General features: G+C 38.5%; 1 protein-coding gene across 1 annotated transcript in view; it reads left to right on the plus strand.

Annotated features, from left to right (window-relative positions):
* Positions 1–24,892, plus strand: part of NCKAP5 (NCK associated protein 5) — a 373,160-nt gene that overhangs the window by 18,202 nt on the left and 330,066 nt on the right. The window contains exon 2 of the mRNA XM_051623988.1: positions 498–628. Within this exon, the coding sequence (XP_051479948.1) occupies positions 560–628 (69 nt within the window). The 5' untranslated portion in view covers positions 498–559. The remainder of the gene's footprint in view (positions 1–497; positions 629–24,892) is intronic.

The raw sequence follows: 24,892 nt of genomic DNA on the forward strand, positions 1-24,892 counted from the left end.
CAAACCCTGCAAAACTGGGAAGACTTAATTCCTTCTGTGAGAGCTTTACTGGGTGAAGTTCTCCAGCTATTCTTTAGAGGCAGTGGGACTCTCTGATTATCACTGCAGAATTTTTGACCTTAAAAGTGTAAGGAAAGTGCTGAGGGCATTCATCTCCCATTAAGGATAATGGGAGTTGAAAGCTTTTAGAATTCTTCAGGATTAGGTCCAAAATTTGTATGTTACAGTAGCAGCTCAGATATGCCAAGGGCTTACTGAGGAGTGCAATGAATGTGGAACAAACAGTTTCCCTCCCTGTCTCACCTTCTCCAGGCCCAGGTAGTTCATTGGCTCTCAAATCCAGCTCCCATCCCAGTTCAAAAAGAGGCTATGAAAACAGCCTACTGTAGACACAAAGTCATTAGCTGCTGGGTTATTACAAAATTAATGATGAAAGACAGAAAATGTTAAGTAGGATATTGAAATGTGCATTTAATTTGTTTTGTTTTGTTTTTCAGTGATTCTGTAAAAAAAGTCGGACATTTCTAGTTGGTCAAAAGGAAAACAAATAACCTCAGCCATGGAGAGAAAGAGGCTGCTACAGAAAAGGGAGTTTGGGAAAAGACTTTCTCTGGACAGCAGTCTTGTGGTAAGAATGAATATTTACTAAATATGTCTTCTGTCATAAAAACATAGTTGTTAATAGGCAATACTCATAGCTATGTACACTTTAAGTGTTTATCTATTCGGCACAATATAGTGATTTTGTAAGATTCTCCAGAGCAGAAGTGCTGGAGGAATTTTACAGCATCCTAAATAGAAACATGTCATCGTATAGAAGCATATCCCTGAATTCATTTGTTTTACACAAGAAAAGAATCCAGGCAAATATACCAAATTTGGAATTAAAAACCTGCTCAGCTTCTGTGGGATCACTCTGTACTGCTTTTTACTTTGTGCATGAGAGATGGAGGTAGCTCAGTTCGTCTCATCAGAAGTGCTTGTTTTACTCTTGAGGACACTAGGAAAGATTTGTTCACCACAGTGAATTTATAAACTACTGTGATATCACCAGAAAGAGTAATGTAAATGCCACATGCTGTAAAATAATTGGTTTTGCTATACATAGAGGGTTTTAATGCATTGAGATGGTATTGTAGGTGTATTTTAGTTAATGTTTTCAAATTACTATGTAGATTAACAAGGAGTTTTTATAGCTGTACTACGGATACATGACTGGAAAATCTGCCTAGATGTTGAAGAGTTGTGTAAGAAGATAAACATGCCAATGTCAAGTACTCAGCATGCTAGTGTAACAAACACTGAAACAAGCAAAGCTGAGAGCACCAAAGAAACCTATGCCATCTCTTTGACATTCACAGAGGTTGTCTGCTGTGGAAGAAGTTTGTTCCTAGGTGTTGATAACAGAGCTGTTGGTTGGTGGTTTTTTTTTTGGTTTGTTTTGTTTTGTTTGATGTACTTGTATTGCTGAAACTGATGCTGGGAAATGCTGGGAGCAGGTAGCTTTGGCATTGGTAGCTGCAAGGGCTAGATTCAGGATCTAAGGGCTCCTAATGAGCAGTGGTTTGGCTCCTAGCACGAAAGTCACAAATGCTAACCTAGTGCACCATGCTTAAGTCTTAGCCTTTCCCATCAGGGAGGGGGAGTAGAGAGGGAAATCTGCCAATGTCATATTTTGTGAGTAACGCCATCAATCAGTGCTTCCTGCATATTAAAATGCCCTTAAGGACTTAATTAGGGGAGAAATGGAAATTGTGGCTGAATGAGAAGGTGATGCTCCCTCCTTCCTCTTCAGCAAGTGGTAAGTGTGGTGGGAGGATGTACTCGGATGAAAAAGAGTCTTTGGGCACTGGCTTGAGGTCAATGAATTAATGAATTTATGTCAATGTATGCCAGCTGAAGATCTGTGTCTTAATAGCTCACGTTGCTGTGAAGGTATTGAAGGAAACACAAGGGAAAGATGAAATATTGCAGTATTTCAATATCTTTAACATATAAGCCCATCATACTGTCAGGCTGACACCCAGTTTTTGAACAACATCATCTGCTACATGTGGTGTTTACAGGTTATGCTTGCCTGTAGAATTTTTCTGTGCGTTCATCCATGTTCAGTACATGGTTAGAGTGTTATCCATACATTTAATTAGAACCACAGGAGTGCTATTAATTGTTTTCAACCAGCTATTTTTTCATAACAAACTGGGAGAGACATTTGGAGACTCAAATGCCTACAGCCTAACAGTGTTTGTAAATCACACCACATTCCCTATGACTCCATGACATTCAACCGGGCAAAACAACACACTTTGTGTTCCTCTTGTTTTTCCCAAATTCCTGTTCTATCTTATCTCCTCTTAACTGTTGCCTTCATATGATATGTCTGTCTTCATTACCCTTGGATCCACTCTGTTGCTAAATTCTGTCTGAGCACCAGGTTTTAGTCCAGTCCCCTGCCTGTGCAAGTCCTTACGTTTCCCTTCTTGCATCTCTTCCTAAAGGTTTTATGTCAGACCAAGAGGCATTCAGGGCCAGACGCTATGCTTGACAAATGTGGCCCTAATTTTCTCAAAAACAGCTTCTTCTCTGGTGAAGTCTTCCAGCACAATCATACATCAGAAAGAATTCTGATTTCTGTGTGTTTAAAAAACATGTTTCTACTTCTGTACTCTGGACCATGAGATAGAAATAGGCGTTTCTGATAACATTCCTTACCCCGCCTGGTTGTGCTGCTTTTCCCATCTGCATCAGATTGTAATCTTCTGCAATGTTTTTTCCATGATTTCATCTACAAGAATTGCATAGTGATATTTTAAAAAATAAGTAAAAATTCCCTCTTCCTCATCTCTTCCTCCTAGACTCTGAATGTATAGGCTACGATGCTAATTGATGGAAGAAGCAGAAAAGGAAAGAGTTGTTTCTGAAAAAAGTCATGGTTTCAAAGTCCTTAGAATATGAATTCACTTCTTCAGATTAAGAACCTAAATTTCATCACAGTGTTTAGTATTCAGGCCTGTCCCATCAAACAAGGAGCTTCAGGCTTCTGATGTGAAGGATCCATTTCAGAAACATCTTTCAAACAACTTTCCAGTGAGAAATTTCATAGATATTAAAGCACTCTTCTTTACACTACAAGCACAGTAACTACTTTTTTATCACCTCAGATAAAGAAGAGTTCAGTGTTGTTTCATGTGTTACTCTACCCCTTTCCAGCTGATATTTAGGGGGAATGAACTTTAAACTGAGGGCAAATAAATATTTTTTAAAATAATAGAAAAATAAATGCACAAATATGTTCATAGTATGTGCTTCACAGGACTTTTTTTTAATGAGTGATTATGGGCTTCATGAATATTTGAATTAATGGAAGGTAGTATTTTGAAGCCAAGTATTTTAACAAGATTCAGAATCCTACTGCTGTTAAGAAGTGCCAGGTAAAGCAACAGAGGAATTGATACAAGTGCTGCCTAGGTCAAAGGGGAGTCTTGCTGTTCACTGCAATTAAGATTCTTAGTCAATTAAGCTTTTAGTCATGATATCACAGGTGTTATTCCAGAAATCTCTAGTGTAGCCAATAGCTGTTATTCCTGGGTTTCCAATACTGGCAACAGGTTGCAGACTTCTCAATACACCCAGACAGTCATTTACAGGTGCAGACAAAGCAGGTGAGCTTACAGTGACAAAGTTGGTTTGTATTCAGGTGAAACAATTGCAATATATTAACTTCATAGGAAGTCTTACAGGCAATCCTATGAGACTAGCTAAAGAACATAGTATTTTTATAACTTCCTGATATTTCAAACCCAAAGCATATCACCCAAGAAGGGTAAACTTTTTACAGGTTCAATGTAATTTTATACTGCCTTATTGTTTATTCTGTTGTACAAGAGATGCTACTGTAATTTGGTTTTATGATGTTTCCTTCTGCAAATTACTTAGTCTAAACACTGTAACTCTGAAAATCAAACTGGTTTGAGGTAGGAATATTCTATTTTTTTTTTTTTAGTTCTAAATAACAGGTCCCTGTCCCATCATGTTGTTATCATATTAGTAAATATATATTTTTTAATTATATGTTTATATGATGTCAGGATAGACAGCAGTAGGAGAACAAGATGGAACTATCTTGGATAGCTGTGTAAGAAATTGAGACTAAAGCCATTGCTGTTATTGCTGCAGTACTTCTGTTTAGAATGAAAATAAACTGCAAAATACATTTGGATGGAATATATTTCTTTGCAATACATTGCTTAGTTCTCACATAGCTCCCTGTCAGATTTGCTGATTTGACAGGCATACATGGTTATTAAAGAGAAACAGGTATTTCTGAAGAAAATTCTGCCATATCATGTGCCTTAAATCCTTACATTCTTCAGGTTTTTTTAGAAAAACCTCAGCATTTTAAAGTGAAATAGTGTGAATATTTATTAATATGATATTAATATTTTTCATTAATTTTTATTTGTGTTGAATCTTACATTGTGGCATATGTAGCTGAAAATAAGTAGTGTGAATGAAACTAGGTAATAACAGGGTGGAAAAGGATTTTTCTGTATTTTTTAATTGAAATATATTAGAAGAAAATTAGTATGAAAACACATAGAAAAATAAAAATTGTACTTTAATTTTCCTAAAGTTTGTATTTCCTCAGTGTGGGTATAAGGAAGACTTCTTTATGTGACAAGGTTTCTTTGATAATATTTGAAATTTATTATTTGGTATGTGGGGGAGGCAGCATGGACAGGGAATGCTATGAAAAAGCTAGTGAAAGGATTGATTGTATTTCAGGTCTTCCCTATAGAAGTTCTTAAACCAAAAGAAAAATGGAAAAAACCCAAACTCTAAGCAGAGCCAAAGTGAAGCTTTTAACTAACTTGTGTGGGATGAGGAGAGTGTTAGAACGTATCACTGCCACCAGGGCCACGTTGGCTGCTCTATTCACTGGGGTGCTCTTTGAACATAATAAAAGCCCTATCCTTTGCCTGATCCAAACTGTCCAGTTGTCTCCCAGACCCTTTTGATCAGGAAAAAGTCGACGTTTCACACTGTGCTCTTTATTTGTGTGGGTAATTCCCAGCCTGACTATACATGTGGTTGGCCCTTACAGCTGTGATGGCATTTAGCTGGGAAGATTTAAGAACAGAAGATCTTTTTGAAGGAGCCAGCTCTTATCAAAGTAGAAGTTTTTGTTTTATTTAAAATGAGGCTTTTGCTTCTGAAAGCAAGCTGTGGTAAAGTGCTTCTCTGGTGGCTCATGAACTGTGCCCTGTTTCTTTCAGTCTGGTCACACCTTCCTGTGGGGCTCTGTAGGATTAGCTTTAATGACACCACTTTGTTGTAATAAGGGTGGTAGTGTAATTTAATGAGTTGTAACGAGGTTTGGGAGTGATACCTTCATGTAGTCTACCTGCAAGGGTGTTGGCATCATGTGTGAAAACAGTAAGTTGAACCGGAGATGTTTGCTGAGAAGTGTGCATGTGTTATCCATGAGTTACACATGGGGCTGGGAGCCAGGCTTCTGGGGGCTAAGTCAAACACCTGTACCCTCTAATCAGTTTATGACTCAGTTTAGGAAATTTCTAATTCAGTTTTCTCAGAAGTTGGAGGTTATAATAATTTCTTACCTCATAAGCATTCTGAGAATGGCCTGTTATTAGCATGTCTGTAGCTTGCTTTGATATCTTCAGATGAGAGGTGCCACAGAGAAAGTGACATGAGAGCAAAGCTGTGAAGAGTGCTGTGCCAGCAAGGTGGGAGGGGAGCTCTTCCTATGTGGGAATTAAATTCAGTGAATGGAATAGCCTGGATTTTTTGCTACTTGACTGTGACATTTACAATGTATCTGACATCTCTATGTAGCATAATGTAATCCAGCATTTTGAAGTGAAAGATGACATTAAAAATATTGCCTAGCCAGAGGCTGGCTGATGTTCTAATGTTTGTAGCCTGACAACTTTTTTTTCCAACTAAGGGTGCTGCCAAATTCCTTATGAATCTGCAGATTTTTTCAGTTCTCTCAAACTTGGATTTTTTGTTTGTGCATGGATTTATTATTTAGAATTTCATGCAGTACCAAAAACATAATCAGGCACTGGAGGAGACATACAGAATGTGAGCTTAAAACAAACAGTTTTCACAGTGTGCTGCAGAGGCAAGCAAACACATCTATAACATTCAGTGCATACAGCAGGAGTGTATGTCAAGGAGAATGGTTTAATAAATCTGACAAGTGTGTGGTTTTGGGTTAGAAGATGGAATACAGGAAAAAACAGCAATGACATACATGTACAGTTACTAACTTAATAGGTGAAAGTTTGCACATTCACAGGGAAAATTCTAAAATATAGAATTGACATAAGCTCTTGGTAAACTGAATTACTAATGGAATATCAGAGAAATCTGTTCCTTATGGCAGTGTTGGTACTGTGTGCACTATTCTGCAGATCTGATAGAAAGGATGTCTACTCCACACTGGGCAAACAAAGTGCTATCAGATGGTTATATACTAGGGAGCCTTGAAATCTGCTTGAAACTTTCTGGATAAAGCAAATCCCACAGTGGGCAGAGTGCAGCTTGTCTGTTGTGCACACCTAGAGCCTTTAAGCACTGAAACTTTTTGGAAAAAAAGGGAGCTATGTATAAATGTATTGCCAATAGTACATACTTGTCTGCAGTTGCATTTTTAATAAAGTGTAAATCAGAACAAGAGCTCTGGTATGTCAGGCAGGAGAAAACATAAGAAAAGCATCTGAATGCAGAAGCTGGGGAGATGTAATGAGAAACCCCTGGTGGGGCAGCAGTGCTTAGGCTTTACTGATATTAGCATATCACTAATGCTAGTAATGTGGGAAAGACTGTGGTCTGCATGGATTTGAGGACATAATTTACAAGCACAGCAGTACATCTGTGGGGTACTAGAAGTACAATCTGTATCAGCTTGGGTAAAGATGGCATAAAGACACCAGTTTCCCCGAGTAAGATGTATGACGGTACTTCCATATAGCAGTGGTGAAGATGTCTGCTTTGGATTTAATTTGAAATGAAGTGTGTAAAGCACTAAATGTTCTGGCAGGAATCAGCTACTATAAGTGCCATTCTTGGGCTCTGGAGCAGTGTGGCAAAAACCTAACCTGGTAACTAGAAAATACAGGGGCTGGAAGTTCAAAAGGACTATGTGAACCCAGAGAATTACATTAGAAGAAGTAAGTGTCGGGCCTAATATGAAGAAATGGCTCTATTAGGTGGCAGTGCCACAGAAAGAGCTGAAATCCTTGATTGAAGTAACACCATGGTAACCTATTACTTTGATTAAAGCTAGTTTATACCAATAGAAACCAGTGAGCCTTTTCAAGAAGTGGATAAACAGTGAGCAGTAGCTGCACAGCAAATTAGAGAAGATACTGCTTGAAGAGGGAATAAAAGTTACAAGCTCATATGTATAGCATTGAGAAAAGGAAATAGGGTATGGAGTGTGTTGTTCCTGAGCAACAGCTGGAACAATATTCCTGCTGGAAGACACCTCAGTGGTTTATTGATCAAAAGCACTGACACCAACACAGGCAGAAGTGTGCTCCTAGAGAGGAATTATTTACTATTTCTTGCTGCACATCAGAAGTTTCATCAATAGGGATATATGGTGACAGCTGAAACACAACCCAGATCCCTGGAGACCGTGCTTTGACAAACTGCTGGCTTTTGCTTTCTCATGTCTTTGGAAGATAAAAAAGTGACAATCATGAGACTTGAAAGTTAAAATAAAAGCTTTAGGTGAAATTTCTGTAGCTGATCTACCCGTGGTCATTGTCACAGAATTTGATTCAAAAGCAGAGGAAAACTAAGACATTCAGAAAACAGAAGAGATGATTTTACCAGTGCCTGCAAATTAGCTGGCAGATGGACTAAGAAAAACAGAGGGCAGTGAAATTCTGTGGCCCTTAAAAAAAAAAAAAAGACTGAAGATCAGTCCATGTTGCTGTAGAATCTCAGCAACTTCCCTGTCAGACTTTCAATGTGAAAATACTAAATCCTAAACAATTTCTAAAAAGCTTTTTGAGACACTGATTTAACTGCAGAAATTTTAACTAAAAGTTAAATTAAAAAGCAAGACAAATATCTGCATCTATTTTGGGAGTTATTCAGGAAGGAAACCTCAGTAAGGTACAATGCAAAATTTGGGTGTGATGAAAAGAAATGAGCCAAATATTCAAGTCAACAAACTCCAGAGGCTGAACTATGAGATGTTTGTGGTAGTTTACAGCTGCAGATAGCAAGGCTTGACAGACAGGAATTGTAGGCTCATCTCAGCAGAGAGGACACAACTGTGTGTTGAGAGCTGATTTTTACAGGTTTTCTTCTATGTCATCCGGTTAGGGGTATGTTGAGGAGAAATCTTGCCATGGAGCTATTTCATTGACAGATCTTTATTTTGGATGGAGCCTCATTTCATGATTCAGAGGCGTTTTGGTGATTTGCAGGGTGGACCCCAGGTTCTCTTCCCTGGGTCCTCTGGGAGTAGTTGGCAGGCGCCTGCCATCTGGTTTGCAGCCAGCTCAGCAGCCTTCTCCCTGCTGCCACCAGCTCCTGCCCTCTTCCCCAAAGATGCCAATAAGGAGCAGGCTGCCCTCAGGGGAGATGAGCTTGAGAGGTGTGAGTGTGCTCCTGGCCATGATCTTGGGCTGCTCTCTCCCCCTGCCCCTTCCCCATCAATTACAAAGTGTAGCTTTGACAGATGTGAGTCCAGCCACAGGAAAGGAAAGGTCACGGGAAGCTTTGGATTTAATGTGAATATGCACGCATGCTGCTTGGCCTACCACATGATTATGTGCCTTGCTGTGACACAAAGGCTGTGTATCATCAGACTAGCCAAAGATAAGCAGTTACCAAGGGAAATGGATATACCAGGGACCCTTATCTAGGTCTATTAAGCTACCAAATGCAACAGTGTAATTGGAGGCTTTGCCTGCCCAGATGTTAAGAGCAGAAGGCTGCCTGTAACAAGAGATCTGAGGAGATTGGGGTTAACTAAATAGGGATTTTATTGGCAAACCCTTTAAAATGCTTCATGCCTTCAGCAATTAAACATAACATGCACCCTGAGAAAGATAGGTCTCCTCTATCTCTCTCACAGTTGCCTGATTCAACTTGAATACAATCCTGGAGAGAAGAGAGAGAGAAATTATGTTCTGTGTTGTTTTATAATGTTGATATAATTCCTTGCCCTGCAAGACCAAGAATGAATGGTGAATCTACCTCCTGCTGGTTCAGTCATGACATCCTTTCAAATGTCCTATTTTTAATATTGTTGCATCCCTAGAAGAATCTATGCTTCTCTCTCAGACTTGCATGCATGTAAATGTACAAAGGCAAAAAATATCTTTGCAAAAAGGTATGTAGGCATACAGATAGATTTATGCTGCAGCTATGATAAACTTTTGCTTGTGTTTTTGAGTTTTGCTTATTTTGTTAACTTACAGTGAACGTGGGTTAGCCTTGAATCAAAGTTACAGCTTTGAACTGTCTGCAAAACAGAATTTCCAGCCTACGTTTAAAATTCTGAGATTTTGATATTTGGTTTAGTGACAGCTGGAAAATCCTGGTTTTGTTCTAAATAAGATGTATACTTTTGGCCCTCTTGCTCGTTCAATTCTATAGCTATAATAGATGCTGTACACTAAAAGAGATGATGTACACTATTTTGCTCCATGAGTTTACAATTTTGATCTTTAGTTTCTTACTGCAAATTTCAGTTACATCACTATATGCTTTGCCTTTATGGAATAAGTGCTTTCTGGTTAAAAGCCAAGCAGCTGAAGAACTGGTGAAATCTTTCACATGGAAAATATTCTGCTTCATGCTGTCAGCAGAACTACACAAAACTCTGTAGTGTAAATATGTCTTTTGCTCAGCACCCTTGGAGGCAGGGACATTTGAGGGTAGATATGCCGATACCAGACATTTTTCTAGGGAGTCTGTAAGTGCTTGTTGAGCTCTAATTGCTGTGAATGGCTCTGCTAGCAGTTCATTTCTACTTATTTCTATTTTTGCACCTCTGAGCTTGCCTGTCTGCTTTTGCTTTTAGGGCTTCATTTGACCCAGATAGTAAGTGAACTGGGATCATCGTGAGGCATTTAAAATAATTGGTTATCAACAGCTGGCTTTGTGGAAACTAACAGTGTAAAACCAGAGAGTTTTTATTATTTCAGTGGGTATTTTTTCTAGCATATAAAGTGGATCCAAGTAATTTTGGCTGGGAAGCAGTTTCCCAACTTATTTCTATAATAATACTTCTGAGTTTTTCATTATAGCGAAAATCTCCAGCAGGTCTGAAGGGAAAAATTACCTTCCCTATTTCCAGACACCCAATATGTTTTCCCTTTTCTTGACTTTATGAGTTTTGGCAAAGATAACTCATGATATGATTGTGTTTCAGGGTTGTAGTTTCTTGCACTGTATCCCAAATGAACATGTAGCTATTCAGAAGACTCCTGTGTGTCTTTGGTAATGTACACATATGGGACATGGCTCTCCAAAATCTTCCCAATCTGTTTTTGCCTCCAGTGTATTATTCACTGAAGAATTTCTCAACTTCTTTCAAGTTTTTTAAGGCATAAATTGCAGTCCTAGTCAAAAAGAGCAAGATTTGACTCTTACTGAAAATTCTTGTTTCTGTTGCTTTGTAAGTAGGTTCAACTATACTCCTTCATTAGAGAAACAAATTCTTGAATCAAGTGTCTCCATGAGGTGTAGTGCAGAATTTCTCTCTCATTTAGGCATTAGGCTGGAAGAGAACGGGTGTTTCCATCCTGGGAAATTCAATTCATTATTTTGACATATTTGTTTTCAACTAAAACTGTTGTTTTACTTAGAAGTGGTGAAAATATCTCCTCTTAAGCTGAATCTAATTTCTTGCCATTTTTGTTGCAATGCCTTCAGAGAGTCATAATTTATTTCCCCTGCTGCACAGCTACCCTATGGCATTTGTGGAGCATCATGTTATACAGCTGTGCTCCTCTGAAGTGCTGTCTCTGAGGGGAAGCAACCCCAGATTCCTCCTGGCACACTAGATGGAGAGGGTAGGGATACTCAGCAGGTGAACTACAGCGTACTCTGTGACCTTAAAGACACCATGCTTGAGCATACAGACAAAATCTGACTCATTGTAAGATGGGGATGTATGTGTGTGCATTAAATGTGTGTAAATTGTCACCAGAAATTAAATGTTTTCTGTTATCCTAATAGAAATCTGTTTTTAAATAATTGTATTAGCATTTTCCTTCAAAAATTCCGATTTTTCTTGTAGGAACTGCCATCTCCTCTAGGCAATGGAAAATTCCTGAACAGCTTTACAAAAGCTATACAAGATACCGCTCTGTGTCTTTTGCCTTATTGCACTAAGTGGAAACTTCAGAGGCACTGACTACATGGGTATCTCAGACAGAAAAGTATATATTCCATATAGATTAAGGTGACAGAATCTGACATTGCAAGAGTTGCAGCTTATTTCATTTGTGGCTTTTACATCACTTGAGCTCCAGGAGCAATCTGCTCTAGCAGGGGTTTCGGATGAGATGATCTCCAGAGGTCCCTTGCAACCCCTGCCATTCTGTGATTCTATGACTCTTTCCTGATAACATTTGTCTAAGTTAGACAAGAATCAAATTAACATCCTCAGTTTGTTCTGTAGCTATTTTCATTCAAATATTTTTTTAGTTATCAACTCACATCTCATACTTCTTCTCCTGCTGTTGCTTGATGGTTGGACAGGAGTTTTCTTTCATATTGTGTCTTTGTAAATGGGATAGTCTTGTGACACTGAATCACGTTGCTTGTCACTGGGTAAGCACCAGGTTCCTTCTTAACCTTCTTCAATGTGTGGTTCTGTTTGATGAGATTGTTATTTACTTTCCAGCCACCTTGTAATCTCCGTTTCATCTGTGACTTCAAGCTTTTCTTTGAGTACCACATCAACTACACTGACAAGGCTTTTCTTTTGCCCCTTTTTTTTTTTTTTTTAATCTTTGTAGGAATATAGCAAAAGCTGAGGTCTTGCTGTCTCAGCAGGATGCGGAGGGTTTGATTTGTGTCTAGATAACAGCACAAGTTGAATTATTGCAGTAGCTGGCTCACAGACCCCTGGATTGCCTTCCACATGGGATTCTGAAGTTTGTGCAAAGTTCACTGTATGTGCTAAAGGACATAGAGCTAAACATATCCAGAAAGCAGCACACCACACCTATACGAGGCACTGAATCACTTTTGAATGTGGTATTGTTTAAACCTCATAAGTTTCAATTATGCTTCCCTCTCCATGTGCCTGTATCCTGGGCTATCCCAGCATTTTTATGATGTATGAATGGAATTTATGAGCACAAGGTACATCATTGAAGAGGCTTGTCTTGCAGTCTTTGCTCATTTAATGTCCTTGAGGGCACCAGACACTGCTGGTGGTGTGTTGCTGTTCCCCTCTGGTGCAGAAACTTCGTTTCCTTTCAGGGTCAGTCCTAAGTGACCTGGGAATCCCCTTCGATGGAGGCTGTTTCACAGCAATGAAGTTGTTGTGGTTTTTTTGCATTCACCAGTTTTATGACTACTGTTTAGCAATGAAATTAAGCTTTTTGCTTTAGAATCACTTACTTTTGCTGATTATCAACAGACTAGTGACTGCAGGCGTATTGTTTTGGGTACTTTATTTACAGAAGTGTTAGAAGTCTTGAAACACAGGTCCTATTAACTGGGACACTGGAAACTTTCAGACACCTTAAGTCATTGATTCCTTTGAAAGTCTTAACCAGTATGCCTTCACCTCTCCAGAAATTACAAAGACATGTTTGACAGGGAGTTGCTAGCTGCAGAAATGCAAACCTTACCTACCATGCCAAGGTAAAGATTTGTAATTATGCACAGATCAAAGTATTTTTGATCTGCCAAAACTTTGCTAATCCGGATTTGGTGATTAAAACTACTATATTATCTATAAAGAACAGTTGATGTGGCACCAAAATTATAGCATCTACTCTTTTAAGGACAGAATTAACTTTCCGAAATAAGCAATTATATTCGTTAATTCATTTATACATTAAGATTAATTAAATAAATCCTTTAAGTAGTTCAGAGCTCTGAGATAATTTTAAAAATTATATTAATAGAAGAATAGTACCAACTCTTTAAACTTTCAAAGTCTGGCTTACTGTAAGCATATTTGTAATTTTTTCACGCTTTTCTTCATAGCTGAAAGTTTCTTATTCAGCAAAGACTAACTTGAAGTATTCTTCTTCCTTCCAGGTGGTAAATGCATAGTCCATGTTCTTCTGCTTCCATAAGGCAGAGAGCATAGGTGCTTTCTTGAAAAATGCACTGGTCAGAATAACCATTACATCCTGTTGGGATGGGACAGGACTGGAAAGATGCTTACTGTTCATCCGTGAGCTCTGTCTCTCTGCTATGTGCAGGGGAACAGGCAAAAGGTCAATTCCAGCACTCCTAGAGCTCACAGTGGTTTAAGGGCAGGCTGAGTTATGGCATAATGTGTATTATGTTGACCCATTGTGTAAAAACATCAGGCCTTTCTAAGCATGCTGTGGCTGACTTGTTTGCCAGTTACTGACTGTAAGTGTTGCTGATATTTGGGGCATGGGCAGTTTCCCTCACAACTCCACACTGCTGGCTGGGACCACTTTTAGGCCAGGGAAAGGGAAGTCCAGCACAGCCTGCAACTTTCTTACGCACTGTGTTCCCAGTGGCACTCACAGATCTGGGCTTCTGTCAAAAAGAGTTTTCCCACTTTGAACCTGAATTCCAGATAATATGAAGCAATTGAAATATTCTGTACTTTGAGAATGCAGTGCAGCCAGGGGGGAAAAAAGAAGTTTTAAAAGTTAAAATAACCAAATACAGAACTGAAGACAGCACTATTGCTGCTAGCAACTATAAGCCAAATGCTTTTGATTACAAGAGCTAACCTCTGTGCCTGAGTTTCATACCATAATATGCCTTTATATCCTTGTATCTTTGACTCTAAATTTGTAATCTTTTCAAGATAATTAAAATATCCTTGAAATTCTTTTGTCTGTAGCCTCCTGCTGATAGTGTCAACACTGGTATTAACCCTTTTGCACTGACAATTTATTTCATATAGTTTTGTGGCTCTGTGCAGACAGGGTGTCAGGTCCACCCTCACATGGCAAGCTCAGTTGCCACAGAATTCACAGGAGAGATGGAGGTGGGGTGTCCTACCAGCTGGATCTGGGTCAGCTTACTGATTTGAAGGTGCTTGTTGCACTTAACTCAGTGAGGTGCAGTTGGAATTTCTACCTTTAAGCCTCAACTTACCTTGCTGAGATAATGGTGTTATTAACAACCATAAATGGTTCCAATCCTTTTGTAAAACTAGCCTCTAGTATTTATTTCTGCAATGCTCTGCAGTCCCAAGATGGCAAGTGTAATCAGCCAAGGTTAATGATATTGGTGGGTTTTTAGTCAAGTGTGCTCATCATGCACAGACAGATTCCTGAGAGAAGTAAATAAGACACTTTCTGAAATGAAAGAACTAGTGCAAATTAAAACTATATTGACCCAAATCCTTGGATCCAAACATTTCTTAATATGTTTAGCTTAGGGCCTATCTCAAATAAGAGGCAATAACTAAGCCAATATATTGTCCCCCAGTGGAATTCAAGATTGCTGGAGGTTGCTGAGGTAAATACTGTGAATGAACTTTTAATAGTATTCAATAATTTTCTGACCTTGGCTAATGGTGGTAACAGTAATTGGATCTCTTGCTGCAGGGTATAACATAGTCTCCTGTAAAGTCAGGAGAGAGTTTGTCCTTTCACAGTACTTGCCTTTTGCCAAGATCCTGGCACTGCAAGTAGCTGACTTGATAAGTGGCTGGTTTGTTCTGTTTTGTCATGTGTGTTCCTGTAGGATTAAAATACGAACATTCAAGAGCTAGAGTTCAGTGTTTTAATATGTATGAAATACAACTAAGTTTAATACTACAAACAGTTATAAGTTCCGTTTTCTCATGTTAAAGTTAAAACTTAGGGCATATTTAGGGAGATATCTTAATTCATTGAAGTTTGGAGATGCAGGTTTCCAATTTCAAAACAGATGGACCATTTTTGAAAGTAGTAGAAAAATCCAATTTTGTTGCAAATAAATATGGGAAAAACTTCTGATTGTTTACCTTGTTTTGACAGTCTGAGTTTATAATTTCAGTCCTTTTCTTCCTTTAGGACTGGAAAATAAGGATTTTATCTTTGCCTGTAATGTATATTAAAATAAAAAGTTCTAGGCATGCTTCTTCAGCTTTGAACTTGCTCTTATTTTCATTCATATACAATCACACATAAAATGTTAGGAAAATATCAGTGCCTACAGGCAAGATAGAGAGCAAATAAACATATATACAGTAGGTATGTTTAAAACCACTTCTAATGTGATCTTGGAGCACCAGAAGCAGATAAAAACCACAACCTGAACCAGTTCTTGTTTGCTTACAGAGGAGGTTAAATGATACAGTAGGTTAAGACAAGCAGGAGAGGAAGACAGTTAAATTTAATGCTAACTGGTACACTTTCTGCTTAACTAATCTACATATTACATAACTTTTTTGTCAATCTACTTTTAAAAATTAGGCTTGCAGCTTTGAAGCTTCGATTAAAAGAAGAGACAAGGCCTAATCTCACCCCCATAAGCTTCAGAGTAAATCAAGAATAATTTTAAGAAAGGCACTGGGACCAAGTTCTTATGTGAGATAAATCAGCACTGATGACAAGCTATTTCAGTTTATACTAAGTTAGAAGCAGTTGCAATTAAGAGCTTAACAGTCAAGTAAGTGTGACTAAAATCAGGTCAACAGATTAGAAACCTGATATATTTCCTTTTGCTGGAGCTGTTTAAGGACAGGTTTATGCTGTTCCATGAAGGGCAGGCAAAGTTTGTGCAGATTGATGCTGGTCTGAGTGAAGGCAGCAAGCCTGGCCCTGCAGCTCTGTCAAACTGCTTTGTTCCCTCAGTGGAAATCTCATCAGCATCCTCTTGTCTCTGCTTTTCATGGATCTCTATCAGACAAAGAAGTGTCAATAGCTTAAGCACTTAAGCCTTCTTCAGTGTTTTGAACAGATTGCTTGGCTTGTACAGCAACTTCAGAAATCAAGTGCTCAGTGTGAGTATCCTTCCAGTCATCTTAGGGATTCAGTCTGGGTGTCAATGTCTTATAACCTGGAGGTATTACAACTGCTCTCCCGTATCAGTCAACTGACAGCACGAGTATTTTCACCCCTTAGTTACATAGCCCTTGTAACGATTTATGGTATCTTATCTAAACATCCCTTGCTCAGTCTCTGATGTATGAGTCAGGACGACAAGTGTCACACAAGATACAAAAATGTCTTACATTAAATTTCCCTTTCATTCAGGGAAAACCTATGAAGACTGAAGATTACTAATTACCCATTTCCAGTTGCTTTAACAACACCAATGATTAGAAAGCTTTATTTAAAGAAAACTGAAGAGATTCCCTATAGTGTCTTGGAGGAAACATGATTTTCAAAGACCTAATTTTTTCTCACTCTTTACATGAAATGAATTCCAACACCAGGTGTTGCAGCCACTGGGCTTTGTCATCCTTCATTGTCTATGCTCATTGAGTCCATGGTGTAACTTGCTGGCTTGGCATGGAAGAAAATAAAAGGTGTCAAGATTAATGGTGCTAAGTGTAATGGTACTTGGAAAGTTGCTACCTGATATTTGTCTATGTTGGAAGGACATGTTTGATATTGGATGGTGCTGTTTTATTTGGCCATAAGCTTGACCTGGCAAAGCCCTATTCCCATGCAGTTTGCTAGTAAGGCCCTCTCAGACTCCTGAAGGGGAAAGAGGCAGCTCCATAGCTGTCTCCTATCCCACAGACTCTGTAGCTGCAGGAAGCATCTACCCTGTATCTGTTTCATTTGTCCAGAGAGCCTGAGAGTTCACAGGATGGAGATGGGAACTAAATAGATGTGATGCTTTCATAAAATATCACGTTCTGTATTGACAGGGAGAGCCTAGTCTGTGGTTCTAGGAGGAATAATACCTTTTCTTTATACTCTCCAAAGTTTATTTCAGTAAGACTGAAAAGTAAAATAAAGCAACAATGATGTGGTGAACTTGGACAAGCTGTGTTGAATTTAACAAGTCAAGAAACTGGTGTTTTGTTGCTCAGTTGGTGTTAAATATTCCCAGGGTGCACACAAGATGTGTCAGAACCATGTGGTAAGAACGGCAATTGGTTGTGCAGGGAAGAAAAGCAGTGAGCTGGTGCTCATTTTGTACACTTAGGGAATAGCAAGGTAATATAATGTGTGCTACATTTCCAGCTACAGTGCATTTCAGACCCACTAATTTTTGTGTGTTTAGTCTGAAGATTTCCTTAAGAAACAGATGGACTTGCAAGCAGCCTGGGTTTTACACCTTGCATTGGAGAGGGTTTTGCACAGGTTGAAACAACAAAGCACAAGGCAATGCTGAATTTGCTGAGCACAAACATGCCTCAGTGAATAGCACTCCCTAAGCTTATTTAGTACTGTATACTGCAAAATATGCTAAACAAAGAACAAATTGCTGCTCTAAAGAGCTTGCAGACATAAGAACTTGAATCCTTATGATACAGTGAATAATCTGTGCCAGATAAGCCTTCTAGCTGAAGTGTTCAGAAGTTCTTAATTGGAAGGAGTAAGGGGATGTAAGTGGGAGTTATGTGTATGTCATTAGCAAGAGAATAAATGTCTACAGCTTTAACTAATGTTGACTACAATAAATTAAAATGAAAAGGAACAAACTGACACTTGATTTGAAGCTTGAAATGAGTATTAATTTGAATTTTCTTGCTGCACCTGGCTTGTTTCATAGTCTCAGGGTTACTTAATTGGACTCTTTGTACTTCAGTTTTTATGTTTTAAGAAATGTCAGGTTATTACAAGTTCCAGAAAGAAATAACGTAAAATAAATAATAATTTAAAAATCCTTTCAAGTCAGATACTGTTAGATTTTGTTATTTTGTGACTTTGAATGGAGTTTGACTCGCCCCACCTATAACAATCCCAGCTTGGCCTCAGCTTGTTTTTTCTATCTAAGCATTGCCTTCAGCTCTTCCTTCAAAACATGTTGTGGCTGAGAGGTACCTTGTACTGCTTTTGAGTATGTGGCTCTTTCTTGAGGGTGACTTGCTGCCATGGAAGTTCAGTTTTTCAAAACAGCATGGATAGGAGTGAAGATTTGCTCATCTGCAGGTCGTTTTCCAAGGAATTCATATGCCATGTTCATTTACTGATGCTCATCTTTGATAGGGGGGAGAGGTAAGGAAGGATCCAGGGCAGGGAAAGTGTGTATAAAAAACTGAGCTAAAAGCTTTGACATTTCAGTGGTTACTGTAGCATACTTTGTTGCATGCTTGGTTGCTACTTCTCAAGAGCTTGTGTAGCAGTGCTGCTTAAGAACCCATTGAAATCAGTTTTCAGGAATGCCAGAGAAATTATAAGGTGAATTATTCTCAATTCAAGAACAAGGACAGACCATTCAGAGTTTGCTTTTTCATATTCCGGTCAGGTAAGAAATCTCATTTTCTAGTGGGAAATAGAATTAACTTCTCTAAGACCTCTTGATATCTCTTATTCATTTAAAGTTTGTATTTCCTCGTGCTTGATTTAGTGCTCCTGCAAGCTGCAATTCTTCTCTTGCTCTGGGCAGGAGAATATAGTATTTAGAAAGAGACCTTAGATTGACTCTTAACTCTTCAGGTTTGGGAGTTTGCAGGTTGAAATGCTGCCACATGTAGTAGCCAGCATTTCTCATCTCAGTCCTTCCCCGGGCTGGAGCTGGTCTTATCTTTTCACCATAACATATATATCACAGTGATGGGTGGTTGTGGGTATAATAAGTCTCATGGCTGCTTTTTCTGTAAGTAATCTGAGCAACTTGACAGTAAATAATGTAAAAAATGTGACCTTTGTCCCTAATCCTGCCATTTTGAAAAAGAGTTTTGAAGGATATTTTAAAATCTTCTGTATCTTACAGCGCTGTCACATTTACAGTTCACTCCTTGCTTCTGTAAACTTTTAAATCAATAATATCGGTAGTTTAAGCAAGCAGAGATATTCAGTTCTGGGCAGATTCTGGGATACAATGAAATTATGATGTCAAGGAGATTCAAGCCTTGCTTAAGTCAACTGAAAATATTGACAGGAAACAAATAAGATACAGCTTTTTCTAGTGAACCCTTCTTGGATGTGATGATGTGAACTGAGAACAGAGTTTTATCAAATATCACTCCAAATGTAGAATTGTATATAATGCAATTCAAAACACATTCAATATTTTGGTTTCTTGCAACTTTCTAAAATGTCCCTTGTAGCAAATATTTCCTAGCTAAACAAGCAATAAACCTGTCACTGAATGAATTTTTGTTCAAAAATATAATTACTGTCCTTGCTACAGAAGCTACATCTTCAGCTTAAAAAAAGGTGAAGCTGCAGATGGAGAAATTGCCCTCATTATATGGTTCTTTAAAGCCTTTGTATTTTAATCCTAATGTTTACATAAAGTGTACATAAGAAATACAAGTCTTTAGAATATTTTTCTCTAATGATAAAATAAGTAAATGAACACAGTCTAAAAAGTAACTATTTTTATGAATTAATTTATTTCATCTATTGATTTAGCATATTAATATGTTATGGCTGAAACAATTGAATGCTTTATGGAAATTAATATTTGGAATTAAAGTGCCTATAATTAAACCAGAACTGATGACTTTAAGGGAGACTTTTACCCTTGCCAGTAAAAGACACTGGAGGGCAAAATGGCTAAAACTGGGTCAAAACCCATCCAGTAGATAAAATTATGCTTATTTGCCAGTAATTCCACTACAGTTTCATGAGAGAAGTCTTACTGCATTGTAAATTTTGCATATCGTCTTAAAAGTTTGCAAACTGTAAATTAAAGGGAATGTATTTGGGAGCTGAGCTTTGTTCTGGGATGCATACCTGGGATGGGACTGGAACTTTCAAACACGTGAATCTTTTGCAAGTGGAGGAAGCCACAGAGATGAGAGTTTGCTACAAACACCCCTGTCCAAAGCAGGCAACTACATGGACTCCTCACCTGGCTTGCTTGATATGAATCTAAGTGTGCAGTGGTTTCATTTGATCAATCAACATGTCCTTACAGCTTCATGTGTGAAAGCAATCAGGAAACAAAACCAAAACACTCAGCATCTGTGTGGGGGCTTTCAAACAGCAAACAAATGGCTAATAAACCATTGACCCCAACCAATTCCTGCCAAATGGGCATACAGAGTGCAGCCAACACAGCACAGCAGTGACAGAGAAAAGCCACCTTTGTAAAGTTGTAGCATTTCCATACTTATAAAGGAATAAGTAAGTGGAGTGTTTTGAATATCATTAAGTTACAATTTTCTGCATGAGTACAAGCCTGCAAGTTACTCGAGAAGCACATTTGATATGGTAGGCTGTAACATTTGGTCAAATTAGGAGGCTTGGGGCATGACCAGTTATCATAAAGGCGTCTCTGAAAAGAAACGGAATTAGATGTTCATGGGAAACACCGGAGCAGTAGGGCTGTCAAAGGAACCACCGCTATCATCATAGGCAACAGCAGGAAGATGCTTGTGGGATGCCTTGGTATAGGTACAGGCATGGGTTTTGGAGGATCCTCCTCAGCTGGCAGAAAAGGAAAGGTCAGATCTCTGTGAGGAGACTCGTCTTCTTGTGGATGTCTGAAACTTTGGGACACACAGGGTGTTTGGGACTGTCCTGCTGTTCCTGTAGCTAGCAAATGTCACAAGCCTGGCCGTGGTGAAGTGATTCAGGAGGAACTCCACAGCTGGGAATTAAGAGAGCTCTCCAAGGAGGGTCTAATATTCAGGGGAGCATGTGTTGCAATGGACTGCTGTTCATTTGCTTAAAATGCAGACAGCTTAGCTCATGATGAAACTTCTCATTTGATAAATTGGCCCATGTTCTGGACTCTTTAGCATGGACACTTCTGTCTATGTTCTGGCTCAAAGGAAGGAGACACTGCTATTTTTTTTACTGTGATTTCTCACCTGTCAATTTGATGCTATTGGTGTGTCCTTGCTTTTCATTCTGCTCATTTGCTATTGTTTTATCCCTATAAAATGGGAATAAAAGTAATCCTCCTAACATGCTTTATACAACATTTTTCTGGTATGATGTTTTTCTAGCATTTAAGATGCAAAAGCCTTGCCAAACTACTTGTTAAAAACTGTTCTCCATTTTCTTTCCCTACAAATGTTTGTAGGCAGTACAGAACTGGAGAACAGCAGTTAGAAAAGTCAATGGTTGGATCTGGTGGCCTTTTTGTAACTGTGAATAACACAGTTTACGTTTTGCTCATGACAAACCAGCAACGTGTGCTACCCTGGAAAACATACAGGTGTGGGGTCTAGTTCAGAACTCTGTCTTTGATAAATGGTCCCCTTTAAGTTGCATATTCTATTAGACATGGCAACAACATTAAATTAAAATGCAATTTTCAGGTACCATTCTTGCATATTCTGTCAGTCTCAAATTCCCAAACAATAGCAGGAGTTAAAGTAATTCAGAATATAAAGCTAAATAGAAGGACAACTGACCTTTGTCTCTGGACAAGGCTAACCATGATTAAAACATTACTAAACTGAGATGCTCCAAGTCATATTAGAGAAGTCTAACATTTCTAGTCAGGCCTTGTAGCCCTACCAAAGCTGCTTATGTGATTGGGGCCATGGGTGAATTGCTGACAGACTTCCTGAGGTCATGGCATATGTTTGTGCAAACAAGCATAAAATAGACCACAGAAAAGTGTATATCAGAAAGGAGATGGTGAAAAGGATTCACTCTTCTTCCTGGTGAAGGCTCCAGGATTCAGCTGGACTGTGGCTAGGTTTGAGCTGTAGGGTTTCCAGCTGATGGTTCTATCCTTGTAGATACAGTCTGGAAGAGTTGATAAATGAGCAGATAAATGAGGATAAAGGTATTCTATTTTTTATATTTGAACAGCACAGAGTTAACCTAGTTTTTACTGTCTGGAATGGAGCACCCAACAGACAACCTTACCCTCCTTTTAATGGTACTAACACCTCAGGAGTCTCAAGAGCTGCTTTAGCAAGCAGGAATCAAGCATCCCTTATTAATTCCTTCCACTGACTGAATTACTGAATGAAATTCTGTGGCCTTTATTATGCAGGAGGTCAGATTGAAGATAATGATGGTCCTGCTGCCTAGGAGATCTTGTACTTCTGCAGTTCCAGAAGGTTAAGGATCAGGGACTGGATTTGAGTATCATGCCCTGGTATTACCTCTCCTTGTTATCCAGCTCTTTAATGCTATGAAGCCACCAGTGTAGTTCTCAGAGAGAAAAGAGTTTTGCAGTTTATTCTTCTTTGTAAGCAAACCACCAGGGAAAGAAAGATCTGGTGTAACTTTCCAAAAATGATAGGCAAAATGGTGGTGAAAAAGAGAAACCAGTAATTAGGAGCTGCTTCCACTAATGGCTGTCCTTTTCCTATGGCTAATGTCTCTTAGTTTCATCACCAGTAACTTGAGGCTGGTAGTTTAGCCTGTTTCTGAAGGGCGTTGAAATCTTGTGAGAGTCTGGGGGACAGATTATCATTATGATACAGCACTTGCCTGTTATGGGTAAAAGTGGCTACCAGTAACTTGACACATGGCAAATTTTCGTCATACTGAGCAGGAGCAGCACATGAAGAGTAGCTGGAAGCACTGCATGAAAAGCAGCAAGGGAAGCAGTGTGAAGGGAAGCAAGGGTAGTTAACCAAGGCAGAACTATTTCAACATCTAGTGCAGCAGCCTTGAACTCCTCTCCCTAAGTTTGGGGACAGAGGGAAGAGCTGCTGTACTCTTAATAGAAATGAATTAGCTTTAAAATTCCTTTGGCCTTTTGGCCAGAGGAAAAATGCTGTTCTCAAAACATTAGGACCAAGATTTTCTAAAAAAGAGTATGAATAGTGGGTGAATTTCTTTTTCACCAATGAGAGGGTGTCTCAAAGAGCAAAGCTGCTTTTACGTTTTTGTGTTACACAGGTCTGTAGAAAATGTCCGTTCCTGTTCTTTCTGGCTTAATGCATCAGATTGTGACTTATCTGCTTGCATTAATAGCATTGATTTGTAATAAATGCTATAACACAGTGTGACTCAGATGAGTTTTCTCATGCCTTCAGTGCAGGACTGATACAATGAAAACTTAAAGGATGTGTGCTTTTGATTCACTACTTTATCAGCACTGTGCTGAACCTCCAGCAATTTTTAGAGCTGTTTGTTTTCTCTTTGCCTTGTACTGCATGTGCTTGGCTTTTGCTTTTAGAATCCCAATAGAAGTTTCAAACTGATCTATCAAGGCCCAGGGTGATATGGGAAAAATAAAAGGAAAATGGAGAAAAGTGGGATGTTTGAGACATGCCAGCTCATTGCATCAAGTTCTTTGTATTAGGGCCCAAACTCGTGAGGGGGATAATGGAAGAATCCAGTTTGATTTTTAACTATGGATTTTCCAAGATAGAGAAGCATTCCAAAGAAGACCTGGGGAACTCTTTCCAAGGACTGTCCTAATGAGTGCAGGCAATGTGATGAGTCTGATGCCTTTATCACTTTGTTTGCATCCAGTAGACTAAAAGGAATAGAATCATTACATTATTATTTTTTATTAGTAGTATTTATTATTATTAATTATTATTATATTGTCTTCCTTTTGTAAAATGCCAGTTTAGAATTATGAAGTTTCTTGCTGTAAAGTATCAATTCAGCATAGGAAAATTCTAAAATGCATGCTGAGACATTTCTTGCCAAAGTTTATTTGCAGTATTTGTTTCACTGTGGAATATCTTAGATTCTGCTGTTGACAAATCACACAGAAATGATCTTTTTCTAGGGGAACTGGCATAAATGATGCGAACATATGCTAAAATGGGAGACTTTTTTGAAGAGAAACTATAGGACATGAGTGGGGTGAGCACAGAAAAGCAAGCTATGAGCTTGTTCTGACACTGACTTTCTAACTAGTCTTTCTATATCACAGAAATAGTAATACTTAACCCAGAAGGATTTGTGAATCATATTCAAATGAAGTTTCAATGTCTGAATAGTGTGCCAAATTTCTATTAGCTATTTTGAAGTTATACATTTTTTATCATATAAAGTATACTAAAATTGGTCCTGATCTTCTGCTTGCCTGTTTTATTTTAACCAATGTTGACAGCTAGAGCTGGTAGAAACATTCTGAATTAAAATTAAAAGTCAGTGCAAAAATAAACATTAACTTTTCTGTAAAATCATTATTTCATTTTGATGATGAACTTCATTTGCAATGCGCTCTAAGTCTTGTTAAACAAAGATAACAACATTACACAATACTCAGACACCTGAAGCAGACATTTCTTTATAAAATTCAGGTGCTAGACTGTCCTCTCATATTCTGTCTACTTTCTGTATACACATAATTATAAATGACACATCATTTTTGAGAGCAGAATTTGGTTCTGAATTAGGTACAGTGTGTTTGTGGAACTAATGGCCATAATATTTCTTTTGAAAGGCTGGATTCTGTCTTCTGTTTCTATTTTTCTTTGCCCTCTAGGTAAGTAATACCATTTAGAGTGAACTGATATCAAGTGAGACATGACTGTAGTGATTGTGTAAGATTAGGAAAGCTGAAAGCTGAAGTTAAAATGTTTAGATTATATTCTACTCAGCAGTCAGTGCATGTAATGTTGACAAAAGAAGAAATTACCCTGCAGAAGAAGAGGCATATACTTTGGTTAAAGGTCTTGTATACACACAAAGTATGCTTGAAGGTGGCAAAGGACTTTATTTTACTG

The sequence above is a fragment of the Apus apus genome, chromosome 6, assembly GCF_020740795.1.
Source record: "Apus apus isolate bApuApu2 chromosome 6, bApuApu2.pri.cur, whole genome shotgun sequence".
Lineage (NCBI taxonomy): Eukaryota > Metazoa > Chordata > Aves > Apodiformes > Apodidae > Apus > Apus apus.